Here is a 19968-nt window from a genome sequence, read left to right as displayed (position 1 = left end):
TAATTATTTGTTACAATTTACCCCAATAAGTAAAGAGATAAAAAGAAAAACAAGAAGATATCATATTTATATAGGACCTATCTTTTAACTTGTTTCCCTATTAAATAAAATATACCGTTAATCGAAAAAATCATAAAATATAAAGAATAAATAATAATCTCAAACAAACAACAAACAAAGTGGCTTTATGTCACACTGGTTGCATCAAGTAATTAAGATTCGAAGTTGCTTTGAAGAATTCAGCTTTTGAAAAAGAAAAACAGATGTAAAGGAAGACGCAGAAAGAAAAGAAAAATAAAAACAAAAAAAAACATATATATATATATATATAGTTACGACAAAATTTGCTAGACAAACTTCTCGAAAAGACTGGACGAATTTCGTTTACGCTTGAAAACATTCAAAGTAACGATTTTACCTTCTGAAACATATTTTCAAATCTATTCATTTTTTTTCGTACAACTTTGAAACGTATTTTTTGATTCGTTTCTCGCGATTAAAACTCGATTAAACGTATACGTATATTCGATATAATGAAATCTCGTTTGCGTCTCGTCCTAAAAGTAAAAAAAAAGAAGAAGAAAATATTGAGTGGGTGAGTGAGTGAGAAAGAGAAAGAGAAAGAGAAAGGGAAAGAGAAAGAGAGAGAAATGAGAGTGACGAAGTATATGGGATACATACGCCTTTACTTTCGTAATTAACCAATTAGTACTTCTGGTACGCCAACGCGAGTAGCTAATGAAATTAGTAGTCGCATGCCGGTTATAATGACCGGTATTCCACGCGACTAATTAATTCGCGCATCAAATTCGTTTCGTGAGAGTTTCACCCCTCAAGCCTACCCTCCCCCTTCCCCCGATTTCCCCCTCACACTATTCCCGTTCTCCGAACACCTCTATCAACCCTCCTACTTTCTCCCTTTTTCTCTCCTTTCACTTCATCTTTCCCTGTTTTATATGTCGTTTGGTTTTTCTTCTTTTTTTTCCTTTTTTTTTCTTTTTCTTTCTTCCTCTCCCGTCATCGGCTAGTAAAACTCCGAGACAATGAGAAACATTTTCGTGTCAGCCAACGTCCGTAAACTTTTTAATTTGCGTCAAGTGTTTCATCGACAATCCGAATACGTAATAGTCTTATAATTGGTCATCTCTCTCTCTCTCTTTCTCTCTCTCTCTATGTTTTATTGGAACATTTGACAATTTTTTCATCAATCCAATCGTTCGTAATTGGTTCGTTTGAAAATTTTAATCAAATTCTTAATTAATAAATTGGGAGTCTGGAGTACGTGAAGGGTTTTTCTTTTTTTTTCCTAGGATATTTTAATGTAAAGAATAAAAATTGAAGCGTATATTTTGTATTATCATAAAAAATGTGAATAAATTTGTTTTTTCTATTATTGTTTTCAATACTTTCTAGAATGAACGTGCGTGTATATACGTTCGTTGGAACGAACGAACGAACGAACGAAACGAACGAGGGAAGACGTGGAATGTATTTAGGTTGATCCACGACAAATTTAGATCAGTACGTGGCAGAGTCGCCATCAGCATAGTGGAACTACTGCTAAGAACGAATGAATACTTTTCTCTTGAATATATTTCATGTGTCTTTCGATATCGTTTAAAAACATACCAAAAAAAATTGTTAACAAATTAAACCACATAACAGAAATATCATCAACTTTTAATGTGCAACGATGTGTGTGTTCGTGGGTTCATAAAAATAATATCATACCTTTGAATTATAATAGCATTAAAAATAAAAACTGATAGAAATAAATCAGTGAGTGATTATTTATCTAATTATAATCGCATGATTGATTCTACTTCAATCATTCGTTCATCTTTAAACTGATCGTGAAAACGGTAGGTATTCAATTAATTACAATTAGTATAACATTAGCATTCAAATATCATCATCGTGTTTGTTCGTTCGTTCGTGAAAACCTTGAATTTAATAATATTTTTAGTAACTCATTATAAATTACTTTTTTGATTAGAAAGGAGACGATCGTGTTAAATGTGAAACAAAACATAATATTATACTTCATACGAATCGCACAATTTTGCATTCGATCTAATACACGCAGTCGTACATAATACCATAATTATTCTCCATTCGTATCGAAAATTTGCAGGATCTACAACAACAACACAACAACAACACAACACAACACTACGCTACACAACTTCCCCTCTATCGCGAAATCTATGAAAGCCAAATGTAAACGCTAGCTCGTGTTTCCGTTTTACCCACTGCATCCCCCGCTAATTGTGTTGAATTCGGATGTAATTAAGTGCCAGTTCGTAACACGCGACACGAACCGAGCCGAACTCACTGAGAAAATTGGATCGGCTTTATTTCAATGAACAAAAGGATACATCCTGATAAGCTTCATTTATTATTTAACATTTAAGGAAATTTATCATTATCACACACACACACACACATACGGATTGAAAACTTAAACAAAATTATTGTAATTTAAATAAACAAACAAGTGGATAATACTTTGGAGAAATTTATCATGATTCGACGATTGTCAAATTTTTTTTTGCTTTCCTTGAATTCTTTTCTTTTTTTTTCTCTTATTTTTTATTTTATTTTACTTTTTTGAAGAACACCAGCAGATGTGACGCGACGAGAAAATCAATTTTACTTTTCACTACATACGCCCTTCTAATATCTTCGATGCTTCAAAAAGCATTTTTACTCTCTCTTTCTCTCTCTCTTTCTCTTTCTCTTTCTTTTTCTTGCACATAGTAAGAGTAACTCCGGAAGAGATACGAAAAGGTCTCGAGTTCCACGGAGTAATCTATCGAGGCCGTTATCCGTGAAAGTGTGCGAATCTCCTGGAAAAAGAACGGAAGCTTGCAGTAAAGAACCATAAACCTCACAATGGAGTAGATAGCATTGAGCCATTTGTATGTGTATTTGTTTGTGTGTGTGTGTATGTATGTTGTCCGATAGAACGAGATCGACCGTTTTATATGACGTGATTCATTGGATTCCTATCGACGATTACAATCTGAACATAAATATTTACACCTACAACGTTTGCTAGGATTTCCAATTGTCAAACCTATGAAATACTATGAAAAATGATTTACATTTAAACTTCCAAAATCATTTTTCTACCAGCCCAGATTGAATTCTAGCATTTTTATTCGAAATCTAATCTACGCAAATTCGAATTTATATGCAAAACACGCGTAAGTCTATATAGATATAAATATAAAAATAAATTTTGTATGTAAAAAAGGTAGGATAGTACGAATAAAAATAAAATAGAAATATATTGTACCCTTGGAATTTTTATTATGATTAGAACAATTTTGTAAGAAACAATATATTTCATTTCTAAATATTTTTATCAAGACAAAACACATTTTCTATTCTGACATAATCATTTGAAATTTTCTTATTCTTACGATCACGTTCTACATGTACGTATATATGTATACATATGTATACATACATACTATCGTTATACCTATGTATTTACATCTATACATACTATGAAATTCTCAAGAGAGCACGTATCGTACGATATGCAATTTCTCGACAATCACCGAACAACAAAACCAACGTGAATACTCAAGGCAGATCGAAATGTAGCCAGCCAATTGAATTTGTCGATTCTTCGAAAGTAGTTCGATCTAAAGTTTACATAACGGAAAAAAAAAACACCAACATGTTTTTTAATTAAAACAAAATAAAATTATAAAAAAAAAAAATAAATAACAAAAATCTAACGAAATTTTCGTGTACCGTACGGAATAAAATTCTATAAACAATAACGTTTCAAATAAATAATCGAATTCATTGTATTGTAATTCAGTCTAAAAAGTTAACATGAAAAAGAGAAAGAACGTATTTATGATTTTTAATTAAAAAATAATAAAAATCTAACGAATTTTTTATTCACCGTTTAGACACTGCTCAATAAATGATAACGTTTCGAATAAATAATTGAATTTATTTTTAGTTTATTTTAGCATATTGATACAATATGTTTCAGTGTGTAGTAGTATGTGTAGTAGAATATAAACAGTTAACTATCGAAACACATATATAATAATATCCATATGTTGAAGCACGCATTATATTATAGAATGCTTACCGTTCCACGAAAACGCTTGGTATGAAATTAATTGGCTAATTGATTAGCCTGGAATTATTCCCAATTGAAATATCAAATTGGCTTTAAGCAATCTCACGTATGTAAACAGGTAGGCAGGCAGGTAGTTAGATGCTAGATAAACATTCAACCATAATTGAATATAATCCCTAACGAAATTTTTAGTTATATATGAGCAACATAACGAATAAATGATAAGTATAGTGATAATAGTAGGTCCCTAGTGTTATGTGTTATAATCCATTTTAATTAAATTCGAAAAATTACTGACACACACACACCCACGCGCGCGCACACACACACACACACTGAACATATCTGAAACATCAGAGATACATAAAATAATTTCAACGATGCTACTAAGAAAAATTAAATAAAATTAAATACGATGATTAAAATAAGTGTGTTAATATATCTACATTATTATAAAATATTCACTAATTAAAATTGCATGCAAAGTGTGTAATAAATAAATAAATGAATCGTTAGCGAGCGAATACGAGTATTTAGATTTTAAGTAGGTAAAGATCTGTTCAAGACAGACAGATCAGTAGTAACATCATAAACCTGTAAAAAGTATAAATATTTATAACAAGCTTTTACTAAAATTTATTTCAATCAAATCTGATATTAAAAAATTATAATATTCGATCCTTAATAATAATAATAAAAAAAAGAAAATGTTTATATATATATAATATAATTTTGGAACGAATGACAGGAGTAACATTTAATATAGGAAAAAGAAGAGCAAAGAGAGAGAGAAAGAGAGAGAGAGAGAAAAAGAAATAAAAGACAACAAGAAAGGAAAACATAAAAAAAAAAGTGATGGTTTATGCCACGAACGTGTCAGTTTTCACACCTCTCAACCTATAACGTAATATCACGAAGATACACTTTAAACGTGTATACCTATATATGTGTGTGTGTGTGTGTGTGTGCGCACGTTAAAACATACATGTAAACATATACGGACGTAGAACGAAAACTAAAAAGACGGGATAAAAAATAAAATAAAAATAGAGAAAAAAAGAGAGAGAAATAGAAAGAGAAAGAGGAAGAAAATGAAAAAGAAAGTTTTTCTTTGACGTCAAGCACAGTCCGTTGCAATGCAACGGTGTCCTTAAACCGGACGCGTCTAGCCCGCTCTCTTTTCCGAGTTTATTTGCATACAAAATTCAAGCGAGCTTTCCCTTTTTGACGAGCTACGCACTAACATCCTAGCACATACGTTCAAAAAAGAGAGAGAGAGAAAGAGAAATAGAAAAAGAAAGAGAGAAGTTTCGAGCGTGTTACTGCTACTAATACAGTTGCTGATGTTGATACTACAGCCGCGAGCGTTTGCACTCCGACGTGACTGACTGAATACTGTGGAAACATTTTTTTAAACGCTCGTCATACTCCTCTCCCTGCCTTCCTTCCATACCACCACCACCACCACCACCACCACTACCACCACCAACACACTTAACTTTTCTCCTTCTTTACATCTTTCACACGACATAGATTTTCTACACACGTTGACACTTCACGAAAGTGTATGAATGAGAGTGTGTATGAAATTAGAGAGAAAGAGAGAAAGAGAGAGAGAAAAAAATCAAGTAATAATGAACTAGCATACATGCGCAAATAATGAATATCGACATGGTAATTGCGAAATCCTTACGACCATAACCCTCGGCCATTTTTTTCTCGTCAACACGCTAGTTTTCTTTCTTTTTTTTCTACTTCTTTTTTTCTTTCGAGTCTCGAATGTTTACTGGATACTAGCTCTTTTGGCATAGTACCAATTGATATAATTGGAATAATTTTTTTAATAGATATGTGTGGGTATATTGTATATGTGAATACGATAATCAAATTTTGAAGATCAAGTATTAAGTTAAATAATAAATATATCGATAGAAAATGAATGTTCATTGTCGTATACAACACGTTATTACGCTTGAAATATTTTAATTAAATTATTGTCATTTATTAATTAGACAATTTAACCCGTAATCAAAAGTACTTAATTGATAGTAAAATATTTTCGGTTTTTTAATCTAGAGTTGGATGAAAGTACACTTAAATTATAAAATGGTTTAATTAATTACACGATAAGATCGAATGTTCGTACAAATTACGCGTGTTAAATATTACGAATTATTGAATCAAAGTTTTAGATTTATTATATTTCATTGGAATGAAATTGACCATCAAATAATCAACACGTACCATGGACGTACTATGTACATAGTTCCAAAGTCAACTTTGAAATCTCTAAATATAACAAACGAACGTACGTGTCTCGTTTGAGTTTTACTCTCGATCGATGAACAACTCTCTCTTGTCTCACACCAACAAAGTTTAACATAAAATCATTTTCTAACGAACGAGGAAACAGCTTATTAGTACTTTCGCTAGCTATAGCGTCGATCGATGTAGAACATAAAAGGGATTCGACAAATTTGGCTACTTTTCACCAAACCAAAAATACTGAAAACTCGTTCGCTTATTTATTAGACTGCTGAACAAACACACAGTCACACAACCGATGGTCAAATACTTGGTCCATTTGATGATAGCGTTTTTACCACGAAAACATTCGACACGTTCCATCGATTTTTCAATACTCTTTTTTTTATCTCACTCCCTTATTCTCTTTCTCCCTCTCTCTCTCTCTCCCTGTTCATTTTCACTCTATTTTCGCGGTATAAATTTTCATCGTCTGGTTTGTGTCAACAGACGATACCGGGGACCGTGTTACGATTGTGATTTTTTTGTTCGCTCCATTGAAACGTGTCCGTTTGTCGAGTCAAAAATTTATTTTCTCTTTAAAAATCAAAAGAAAGATCTAACAAATTTTACGAACCTTTCCTTACCATTTGTAAAAGAAAGTATTTTAATAAATATTATCATAATTCAAATCTATCTATATATTAAATTTCTTTTTAAAAATGTATTTAACTTATGAAATATACATTAATATTTTGCGTGATACGAATTTATGTAATATTTGTGCATTAAACAGTTACATCCTGTGTATCAAAGTTCTCGTGTGTAATTGGTCAACATTAAGCCATATAACTGGTAACTAGAGTAATGTTCGTCCCGACTGCTGTTACTACTGTTGCTACTGTGTCACTTTGCTGCTGGCACGATAATGTAAAATCTCGATGCACGTTTTACCATTAACTTCTCTCTATGTTAAATTTCAACCGACACAGTTCAGAATATCCTACGAATTATAGTATAAAAGTATACGAAACGATGAAACTAGGAGCCTCGCTAGCCAACGAGGTCATCGACCTTTTTACAAAAATACACAAATTTCAAAGATTTGTACATAAATGATAACTAAATCCAAAACCTTTCACATTTAATTTATAAAAATAATAAAAATTATTCACAATTTTACACGATACCAAAATTGTGTATAATACAATATTTACAATTAAAATATGAAAAAGATTATATATTATAATTTTTTGAAATATTTTTGTTAATATTTTTGACATTAATCGTAGAAAGAATGCAATCATGAATTTTTATTGGAACATTTAAATTACTTTTTAACAAAAAAATAAGATAAAGTTAGAGTGAAATGGATGATGCACGCGAACAAATTTTTTCATCTCTTTATTAGGAGGCCCCCTATAAAATTAAAACTCAAGGTTCTGGTAAAGTGGCACGAAGCGAGACAAATAGACTGCCAATTTAAACTTTCCAAGGAATTCAATAGGTCCGAAATGCAGTCTCTGACCGTAAGCAGACGCAAATTTAACGTTACATATTCAACGAAAACGCTAACGTATACACTTGTAAGAGCTGCTATTCATACCGTGCTTCTCTCAAGTTTAAACTCGAACCTTTTGTACTCTCGTCTTTCTCACATATCTTACTTTATCTAAACTTACTTCTAAAACATTGGATGAATACAATAATATAACGCAAATTTTAAACAAACTTTTATACGTAATAGACATCAATAAAAAATTGTGAAAAAAATTTGGAATAGAAAAATATACGATTATGGTCAAACTACGTGAAGATTCATACAATTAATTATTATTCATTTAATCTTATAAATTCAACATAACAATCTTCAAATATTGTTATTACAATTATAACTTTTAAATACATATTTATTTTTTAATTAAATACAAAAAACAATTACAATGAAATAATAATACAAATGAAATAAATAAACTTTGCGCAAAAACTTTTATTCTTTGATACACGTGCATATGTATTTCAAACATTTTCCAAAATTATCAATAGAAAAATATTTAATTACTATCATATCATATGTTATGGTTCGTATAATTATTATTTACTTATTCCCATAGATTCAATATGAGAATCTTCAAATCTTATTATTAGAATCATACCTTATTAATTTTTTTTTGTTCATTATTGCAATCTTGCCTATCATTATTAACGCAATAATTTTTTTTTTCTTTAAATATTAGCTTTGAAAAAATATTATTGTAGAACAATGGAAGGAAAAACTTTTGTTTCTGGAATAGAATATTTCCTATAAAAATTGGAATACTACGCGAGATAACTAGTATCAAGGGATCGAGAGATGTTTATCGATAGCGTACAGTCTCTCATGTTTTTTACATTTCTAATATGGCTAGAGGTGCAATAGGGGTTTGCAAACAAAACGTCAGAAGCATGTATAATACTTGCGTATCAATCACCGTTCGAACTACTGTTCGAAACGCATTGAAATTCCCTTGCGTTCACTGCGTTTTCCGTGTTACAATTTTCTACCTTTCTCTCTCTCTCTCTCTCTCTCTCTTTCTGTCTCTCCCATGATGCTTCTCCACGAGCATTTTTTATTACCCACATGTAACGTTGCGTTCGTTTGGAACACAAGCGTGAACACGCGAAAACTCTCACGCACCGAGTTCGAATGAAGAGCAACGAGAAATATGCGGGTAGTCAGCAATTATTATCGATCGACACGAAAAACAACTATCGAAAATAAAAATTAAAATATAAAAAAAAGAAAGAAGAAATGGAAAATGTAGAAACAAGAAGAAAAAAAAAACATAGATAAAAATGTAACCAAATTTCGTCAATACGATATTATTTAACCAATCGAATCTGTCCCATAAGTTTAATCCTCTATCTGATCATCTTTCTTAAAAATAAAATATATTTCCAATGAGAAATCCTTCGAAAAACAATCACCGATTTATAATCAAAATCAATATCAAAAACATAATCAATACATATGCATTCGTATGATACAACCAATTAAATCTGTCGAATAAGTTTTCTTATTATCACTGATTTCTCCACGACATCTAATACCATTCAGTAAAAGATAGAAAAGAAAATATTTTAACTGGTAACAAATATTTTAACAAAAAAGGAAAAATAAAATAAAATAAAAAAACGATTATTTAATAATGAATAACTAAATAAAGCCCATGTTAATTTTAACGATCGAGACTCATCGCTAATTGCTGGTCTCGATACTAAATCTACATTAAAGGAGAGGTCAATGCCTTCTCTCTCGGAGGATCGAAGGTGTCTAATAAAAATAAAATAAGATAGGAGGGGAGTGAAAAGAAAATAATTTATCGAGTTCGAAGTACTTTCTCTCTCTCTCTCTCTCTCTCTCTCTCTCTCTTATCTTCTTATCGGTTGGCTTTGAAGGGAGAGAAGTCAATTAGACAAATTCACCGCTCACGGATCGTTACGATCTCTCACTCGGAATGCCGAGTGGAGATCATTAAGAAGGATTGACACAGATTTCTCGACGACGAGGGTACACTGGCCGAGGGTATTTCTGTATCCGATAAAAATCACGTCGCACCGAAGCCGGCTGTTTGGCTTCTCTCTCATCTTGACCTTCTTTTCCAACATGGCGAATCGTTCGCTCATTCGTTCTTTCGTTCTATCATTCGTTCTTTCGTTCTATCATTCGTTCTGTCGTTCGTTCGTTCACGACTCCGTCGGTCGTTATCCAACGGAAATTATGAGACGAAAAAAAAAAAGCGCGAGAAATTTTTCTCTTTTTTCCTATCCCCTCCCTTACTCTTTTTATTTATTTATTTATTTATTTTATTTTTTCCCCTCTCTTCCTTTCTTCGTGTTTTCTATTTTCAGTAATATATTCGATAAAATAAAAAAAGGAAAATATTTATTATTTCTATTTCATTATGTATCGTCTTTCAATCAAAGGAAAAAGAAATAAAAAAAAAAATGATGGTAATTTGTTTATAATAAAAATAAACAAATGATTAATTAAACGAGATTGAATAATAGTAAGGAAAGAAATTATAAGAAAAAATTCGAATTTTTATATTTTTCTGTCGTTAATAGATAGAACGAAGATGATTATTGTGCTACATATATTTATTCAAAGCTCTGGATTATATAATACATAGTTTAACGATCGTTTTCGTTTGATTAAACTATCTCTGCTTTATGATCTTGTTTACTTAACATAGCTGCCACGTTGTCGTCGCGTCGTAATGCGAGAGTACGAATTGACCCTATCGTGAACTTTCCTTTCATGAGAATACTACGCTCCGTTCGTTTTGTAATTTCCGTTATCGTTCGTTCGTGCATAGAAAAAAAAAAAGAAAGAAAAAGAAAGAGAGATAAATTCTAAGTAAAATTTTATGGAGAAATAAAAATGAATAATAAATTACTTTATTTTTGCGTCGAAGTATCGATCGTATTCTATCAATTAATTCTGACTTTCATTAAAAACTCTCTTCCAGTAATTATTTTTATTATTTTAATTATACGCGGTATCCCTCACTCTTCTTAAAACTATGAACTCATACCGCGACGTTCATCCCAAAACTGTGCGTATACTTGGTGTAAATTTGAATTAAAAAATGTAATTCTACAGTTTTACGTCATAACGTTCAAAACACGCATATTATCTTTGAGGCTTATGCGTGTTAAAATCATTTACACATTTAATATTAATCCAAGAATACATAATTTTAATATGTTTAACACATAAAACAAAAAATCCTGTATGTTTTCTTATTTTTTAAATTATTATAAGATCTCGTTGAAAACATACAATCTGAATTATTCATTACTTATATAAAAAAAAAAAAAGCAATTTCATAACAACTCGCACGTGCATGAATTATGCAATTTTTGCTTTTCTTTTGGTTTTGTCGTAGATTAAGATTTAGAATTCTATTACGAATATAGTACGTGTATATAGGTACGAAAAGGCAATTACCGGTTTTATTCCAGCGATACTCTATCAAGAAGACATTTATGATCGTAAACGTGGCACTGATGCATACATCCGGAAAGTAACGTTGACTACTGCCTGGTTATTACTCGTACTGGAGTATTTTTGAATGACACTCTCTTCCCTCCCTTTTTCCCCTCTCTTCTTTCTTCCTTTCTTTTCTATCGGTACACAACACTCCCGGTTCACTCGCGTACCACGATGTTGCATTGTTAACCTGTTAACCGAGGAATACGAGATAATTAATCACGAAAAGTTCTTTTTGTGTTTACCTTTTGAAATTTTTTTTTCTCTTTGTTTTTTCATGAAAGAATGAAAAATAATTTTAATTGTTTCATTCCCATCACAAACGTGACGCGTGTAGAAAATGAAAGAAACAATGTTTACGTTAATTTATTCCAACTATCCTATTTTCATTTATATAATATTATTTTTTAATTAAAATTAATTTCACCGGGCTTAACGAATTGATATATTTTGTTTCTAGCCAGTAACAAAACAACAAATAAAAGTTATATCGGTGAATATGAAAAAGCAAAAACTATAACGCGATAGAGTATCGATCAAAAGTTTCGAGTTTTAATTCTATCGATATTTTATTTCCATTGGTTGTGGACGAAAAAAAAAAATAAAAACAAAATAGAAAAGATTTGGAGCATTGAAAAATAAATAATATAAAAATAGGATCAATTCTCTCTCTCTCTCTCTCTCTCTCTCTCTCTCTCGTCAGTGATTTCGTAGTCGAATTTTTCATCCGTTAAATAAAACTGTCCTTCATACTATTTTTCTCAACTCTCCGAAGCTAATAAATTAAGATGAGTTGTGGTATGGAATTCCTTGCGTCTAATTAGGAGACGAATTTAATTAGCGAAGGCCTTAATTAAAAGAGCACCACCGAGGCAAATTTTGAAAGTCTACCTGTTAGTCTTTCAACGACGTCCCGTAAAACTATTGTACGCGATGCAAATCATTCTAACGACGTTTTCGACAATTTCATTATGCATAGAAGCTAACCACGAATCTATTACAACAACGTTACTTTATACTCATTTATAATTGCCGAAAATGTTCTAAACCAAACAAATTAGATTCTTCTACGTCCACGTTGGAAGATAAACAAAAGTAGATATAAAAAAAAGAAAATTAACTCGAATTAAACATTGACAATCTTTTTTTTTGTTTTAATCACCGAACCGCAACGTACTAAAATTCGCTTATGAAAGAGAAACACCACCACAACCACTATTATCACGAATCACAAATAAAAAATCATTATCCAAAAATAAAGATCACAAGTATCTCGAGAGTATTATTAAAAACAATTAAATTTAACTAAAAAGAGGAAGAAGAAGGAATTATAATAAAAATATAACAACATCAAATCGATCAAGTAGAGCATCTAACGTGCGAATATTTGACGTGGAAGCGTTAGACTGAACCAGAGACTAAAGTCTCTATGCGAAAAAGAGAGAGAAAGGGAGTAGAAGGAACGAGAGAATGAGAAGGAGTAAATAGAGTTGATAGGGGATTGGAAGGAAAGTGGTAGAGAGGGTGTAGAGAGAGTGTAGGGAGGGTGTAGAGAGGGTGTAGGGAGGGTGTAGAGAGGATGTAGAGAGGTTGGTTAAAGGGGGGTAACTGAGGTGTCATCGTGCCATCAGCCATTGCATCCTTACAGCTGCTTGCTCACTACGACTCGTGGACATTGGTTGACTGGTGTTAGTATCTTTCCTATGTTCTATGTTCTAACTAACACATTCATATATTCGCATATATGCATGTATATATATCAGTGTACGTCTCTCACCGGAAGTAGATGGAACAGAACTTACTCTCCGTCGTCGTTGTCGTCGTTTACGGTGAACCGTCAGAAGCATGGCTTCCCTTGTAATTACAAACTTGATCGTCCTGACCTGCGATCGTTAAACCTTGACAATCCACACTGTCTTGGATAGTCGTCTTCATCCCCGAGATTATGAACAAAGGGCTGCAAATGTCTATGTTGATGATATATCATATATGTGTATTTTAATGGCTTCCCTAGATATCAAATAGACACTTTCAATTGATCGTTTTAATTCATCGATTCGATGAGATTGGAACTTGTCATTAGAGAAAATACATTTTTTAATAATTACATTGATGCTATTCGTTATTTCGTGTGTTCTCAATCATGTTATTATTATATAAATAATATATATGAAATTTTATTATATGTGATGTGCTTGTTAATTTTCATTAGAAAAATTCTAACTAATTGAAACGAATGTTACTCGTGTCAATTTTTGTTTTCTACTTCAAACACCATCACGTATAATTTCAAATCGGTACACTATCGTTTAAAAGTAATATTTTATCAATCTATATTCATTTTATTTTTCTATAATATAATCTATATTAGAAGAGACAAATGTGTTCAAATTTTAATTGTAGTAACAATTTTAGCAAACTAAAGCAAATGATCCTTCTCGTGCCTATTTTTCGTTTTCATTCTTAGCATAAAACATTAAATAATAATTTTTGTTTAACAGTAAGATAAAACTGTGATGATTTTTTTATTTTTGAATAAGTAAAATATCGATAAAAAAATATTTGACCAAATCTTTCTTTACCTATGAAAATACCAAGATCGTAGAAAGAAGCGTATCTCTTGTTGAACGAGTGAAAACCTTATATCGTAGAGATCTCCTTGAAGATTTACATGCAAACAGATCAAGAATGATAGGTTCGCGTGTTCGACCCTATATCTGACGGGATGAATCAAGCCGCAAGAAGCTATCAATCTTGAGTTGTTTACGTTATATCTCTCGTATGAAACATTTTTCGAAATATCTACAGAAAAATCGTTGAAAGAAAATATGTTTGCGAATAAGAGTGGCCCGGCCCACTGTTCTTTTACAAAATTCATGATTTTATCTGAAACGTATAAAAAAAAAAGATTCGCTATAAAAAGGAAAAAAAAATTCGCTATAAAAAAAAAAAAAAAAGCTAATAAAAATAGGATAAAATAAACTCGGATGAAATATAAAACAAAAATTACGCCCACGTGTAATAATAATTCATCAAATTAAATATTCCGATGGCGTATGAAAGTCGATTCGAGCGTAGGAACACACACGAAAAAAAAACAATGAAATAAATAAACGAAAAAGATGAAAAAGAAAAATATGTAAACGCGTAATAAATTCATAAAAGTGAAATACTCTGATCGCGTACAAAGGTCGATTAATAAGTTATAACGCGAGATACAGTACTTCTTTTAACTATTTAAAGATTAAATGTATGACGGTGTTAAAAATAATATTCATAAAGCGTTGTGAACGTCCCATACGTTTCTATTAATAAATTGCCTTAATAAAATTATATCCTCTCTTTTCACAGACTGGCAGCATTATCTATTATGGCTTCGTATCGACGCAACGTTCTACCTTTCATCGCGTTAACTCTCTTAACGCTGCTCCCATACAATCAAGGTGCTTCTCGAACCATAAAAATTGGTAAGCGATTACTTTCTTTTCTTCTTACTTTTCTTTTTTGTTTTTTTTCTTTGTTTCTTTTTTTTTTTAATAAGTAACTTCCTGCCTTAACCAATCTTATGCTAAACATTTTTTTCTTTTTTTTAAATTTTATATCCCTTTGAAAATAAACCATTAAAAGACCACGGTAACGTAAGATTAAGAAAACAATTTCGTGCATCGTCCTGTATCAAAGCTTACATTGACGTAATTAAAAAAGAAAAGAAACCATTATAAATAAAATAAAAAAGATTAAACAATTATGAAAAGAGTTTTACGTAAATTTAGAATAAAGAAAAAAATTATAAAAATATGATGGATCTTTCGTATCTATCAAAAGATATGAAGAATATTAAAGATAATGCTAAAGAATCCTATAATCTTATTTACGAATAGAATATTTCTTTTCCATTACTAATAATTTTATTATCAATATCGAACTTAATCAATTTGATTCGCATGATTCTATTTCCTTGAAAAAGAAAATCTTAAACAGTATATTCGTATCTCCTATAATAAAAGTTTTGCGATTCAACTATGACGAAGGTAAGCAACACTGAACTAAAAATCTACGATTAATTAAACAATCTATCATAAACTATTCATAACAAATCAATTTCAAACATAAACAATATTAAAAATTCTAAAATCGATATTAAATTATTCGCTAACTCGAGCATGTAAAAAGAAAATTAAAAAGATAAAAAGAAAAAAGAACAGTCAAAAGTAGCAAAAAAAAAAGAAGAGGAAAAAGAAGAAGATGATGAGAAATATCTAAAGAAAAGACAGAAAGAAATAGGAATAAGAAAAACAGAAGAAATCTAAAAAAGCTTCTCAAGTTCACTCGAGGCGTCGTCGCTTGAATGGGAGTGGTGGTGGGGGAAGGGAGGTAGAAGAGGAGACGGGATGAAAGAAGGTTGAACCCTTTTCCCTATCTTTCTTTTTCCTTATCCTTTCTTCTCTTCTTCAAACCATATCTACAATACAAGCACATATATCTGTATACATATATATATACGTATAAACATGTGCACATATGCGTGCATATATATATATATATATATATATACGTATATGTAAAAAGTAGTCTAGCTAGAGTTACAGGATAAAACAGAAACTCCTTCTCGTGCACTCTTTATCGACATATTATGCGACTGCTTGGCCAAAGTCACGTTCCTCTCTTTAGCTCACGTCAAAGAAATATGCATTTGTCATTCTTGAATTCGTTGCATTTCCCCTTTCTCTCTCACTCTCTCAGTCTGTCTTACTCTATCTTCTTTTTCTCTCTGTTATGAAAATAACCAAATATTTAGAGAAGAACGAATGACTTTCATAAGCGAATCTCGTCTCTTGGTACATCCTACTTACACACACCGATGCACAAATAAACGTACACGAGATTGAATATAATACAAGAATATGCAGCTTTTCGTCGACTAAACTCGACAAATTCCACGATATGTATTATATATATATATATTTTTAAAAAGAAAGACATATACACAGCAAACGGAGGACAGATAAAGAAAGATAGAAGAAAATTGTGTCGCAATTTTAACGATATAATAGCGGTATGTATACTTAAGAACGATGCTTACATAATGAAACAAATATTTTTCAACGATTTTATAACGTTTTAGAAATATATAAAATTTATGCGATATTCGTACTAAAAAAAAAAATATTTACAATATATATTTTTTATTTGGAAAGATTTAGATTAACGATTAAGAATGTTAATTATGGTTAAATAAATTATTCGCGCGTGTGATATTTCGTGGAAAATAGATAAAAGAACAAATCCGAACGAATGAAAAATAGAGGAGAAAACTATCCAGATAAAGACAAAAAACGTAAGAGAGAGAGAGAGAGAGAGAAAGAGAGAGAAATAGAAAAAAAAAGAGAGACAGAGTAAGAGGGAAAAGACTTTAAACACAACGTGGACTTACATGACGTTAGCCTCGGGTGTCGTGTAAATTATGTATGACCGAAGATAAAAGTACGAAAAGTAACAGTAGAAAGGACTTTAGAAACGGGGATACGCGTAGATTACAAAAGAGCTACGTTAGTTGGGTATAGTTTTCCCTCTTTTGCACCTACAGACGAAAAAAAAAGAGAAAAGGAAAGAAAAAAAGGAAAGAGAGAAACCTTTTCCCAACCAACTTTCTTCCTCGGAAACGCCTTTCAAGTATTACGTACGTGTATATATTTAAAATAACGTTATCTTTCACGAGATAAACGAACGATTTCACCCGTCTCGTCCTACTCCTATTACTTTCTTCCTTTCCTTTTATTTTATTTTCTTGTTTATTTCCTTCCTTTCATTCTCGGGGTGTTAATGAAAAATAACTTACGACATCGTAAAAAGACATTAATTAACGATAACGTAATGAAGATACAAATTAAACAAACAAAGAATTATAGAAGAAAATGAGATGAAATATATATATCTCGCATTGTAAAATTGAAATAAAAGTAGAGAGACGAACAATTTGTACTATCATCGTTCTTGACGAAGTATTCAAGTCCTGCCGGTATACGCGTAACAGGGATTTAAAAAAAAAGAAATAAATAAATAAATAGAGAGAAATAGAAATGCAACGAGCACAACGAAAAACCTTTTTTTGTTTTCTAGAGTTAGGGAGGATAAAAAAAATATAAAGGAAGGAAGGAAGGCTTGTAAATGGAAGAAGAAAACGTTTCAACCCCATAGAATTGTTGAAATCACGGAAATTGCAACGTCGTTGGAAGAATAAGCGTACGTTAGTGTCCATTTCGAGAAGAGTATAGTCGTACTGTGACTCGACCAGGACAATAGATATAACCATTGGCGACGCAGTTGTCGCAATTTTACGAGACGCGCTTTTATAAGCGCTCTCAAAGCACCTCTCCCACTCTCTCTCTCTCTCTTCCTCTCCCTTACTCTTTTTCTATTTTCCTTTCTCTTTTTCTTTCTGTTTCTCTTTTTCTCGATAACCCTGGATCGAGTATCGCGATGGTACACTAACACCGATACAAGAGAACTAAAACTGTCATTGTCACGAGAGTTACCGGCTATAGAGATTCAGAAAAGTTCAGAAACAGCGGAGGGAACATTCCCTATAACCCTCCTCTCATCCCCTTCCTACTCCCCCATATAGAGGAGAACGATCCCGATAAAATTGCTAGTCTACGATCGTATCGGTACGGTAAATAAGGATTCTATTCGCGTTGTGGTTCTACGGTTTAAACCCATAAACCATTTCTACCTCTACTCCGATTGACTTTAGTGCTTAAGTCATTACTTCCTCGCGTAACTACCTACTACGGTTTAACGCTGAAAAATATCATTCAGATTACTCGTTTCGTTTGATTACACGAAAAAAGAAGGAAGGGGGATACCTCTCACATAAATATAATTCTATTTCGCATCTTGATAAGAAAAGTGACCTATTTTTTTCTTCATTTTACTTTTTCCTCCGCGTAACAAAACGTTTTTATTAGTTAATATTCGCTCGAATGAAATATATTTCGTTCGTATTTTAATAGAAATGGAAAATGAATATTGTGTTCATATTTTTGTATCGTGCATTCATTCTTCAAATGATTTGCGATCGATGTTTTGTTCTTCAACGATATCACGATTGCTAACTTATCAATTTTGTTCAATTGTTTTCATCATTTCATCGATTTTTTCTATCGATTTATCGATCAAAACGAGAGATACATTCTTGTCGTCAAAATTTTCAAATTAAAAATGCTCGAACAAGTTTTTTGTCTCTCGTATCGATACTGCATCGTGTTCATAAACATCGCAAATTGGTTTACCAGTAATAAAATTTTCAAATGTGTATCGAATTTCTTCTTTTATTTTAACACACGTTCGATACTCAATAATTTTTAACTGAATAATAAAAAAAATATCGTTACTTTTTTTTTTTTATAAATTACTCAGTATGATATATCACCTTTAAAATCGGATACGATTAATAAAATCAAAGTTATGTAATCGTAAAGTTATCTATCAGAAAAATACAAAAGGAACTTTTTACTCGACCCAAATAATTCGTAAGTACGCTGAATGTGTCATACTACTTCTTCATCTTTAGCTTTATTAAAAGTTTTTCATTCGGTAACTTGTAATAGAATCAAAGTTTCTATTACTTATACTCACATAAGTTCATACATGTATATATAACTATTATACGATCTAACAGATTAGTTATCTGTTCTTTTTATTAAAAAATAAGAACAAAGAAAGAAAGAAAGAAAGAAAGAGATAGAAAACACTACATTAAATTTAGAAAGTAATTTTCAACTTTTCTCGGTACTGCAAAAGCTAACTAGCTACCGTCGTACCAATCATGCTACGATATAACCCAAATTCGCACGGTAAATACCTACATTTTCCTCGGAGCGTCGAAATTTATATTACCTGACAAAAAATACGCTACTAACACATTCCGTATGTGTAAATATATGATGTGTAAATACGTACAAGCATTCTACGTAATACATTCATTAAAATGCGTACAAACATGCGAGTTATGACATCGAATGATGCCAACCTTCGTGTAAAAACCGTCAATCGAAAAGAGACAACAAAATAAATAAAAAAAACAAACATAGAAAATCAACAAATTAAAAAATTCGAAAAAAAATGTCAAAAGTGAAAATTGTTATACATCGATCACGATCGTTTTGATTAAATTTTTTTATATTACTTGCATATAAGTATTTTACGCCTGATAATAGGCAACACATCCTTCTTTGCCAACTATTGTTATCAATCGAATAGATTTCTTAAGGAATAGAAAATAAATCCACATTATCTATTCTACAACAATTCAAAAAAACTTGTTCTTGTTGGTAAATATTCTTAGTAAGCGTAATTAATCAAACAATGTATAAAAGGTTGCTTGTTTTCAGGTGTTTCTTTCTCGTAACTCGAAATAAGCTATTGCTTCTATCTTTTATTTGTTATACATACATACATACATTATTGCAGGATCCTCGTATAAACGTTTACGTTTCTATCATGAAATATATACCGAATGCATACACATTATCGTAGCATCGTAATTTGAAATCAAAAACTTTTAGACTTCTCTTTC

The 19968-nt window shown here is 31.3% G+C and overlaps 1 protein-coding gene and 1 long non-coding RNA gene across 2 annotated transcripts in view; one reads left to right on the top strand and one right to left on the bottom strand.

The window, feature by feature from the left end:
* Positions 1-1448: 1448 nt before the first annotated feature.
* Positions 1449-19968, top strand: part of LOC122524104 (glutamate receptor ionotropic, kainate 2-like) — a 45946-nt gene continuing 27426 nt past the window's right edge. Inside the window, exons 1-2 of the mRNA XM_043646188.1 lie at positions 1449-1862; positions 14742-14857. Coding sequence (XP_043502123.1) covers positions 14761-14857 — 97 coding nt within the window. The 5' untranslated portion in view covers positions 1449-1862; positions 14742-14760. The remainder of the gene's footprint in view (positions 1863-14741; positions 14858-19968) is intronic.
* On the bottom strand, positions 2574-12517 carry LOC122524105. Its single transcript, XR_006305458.1, has 3 exons — positions 12282-12517; positions 11349-11580; positions 2574-2849 (listed from the first exon to the last, which is right to left on the bottom strand). It is a non-coding gene; the product is annotated as an uncharacterized LOC122524105 (long non-coding RNA).

Source organism: Polistes fuscatus, unplaced genomic scaffold (genome assembly GCF_010416935.1).
Source record: "Polistes fuscatus isolate 324 unplaced genomic scaffold, CU_Pfus_HIC Scaffold7, whole genome shotgun sequence".
Taxonomy (NCBI): Eukaryota; Metazoa; Arthropoda; class Insecta; order Hymenoptera; family Vespidae; genus Polistes; species Polistes fuscatus.
This window is presented reverse-complemented; position numbering and strand designations above follow the sequence as displayed.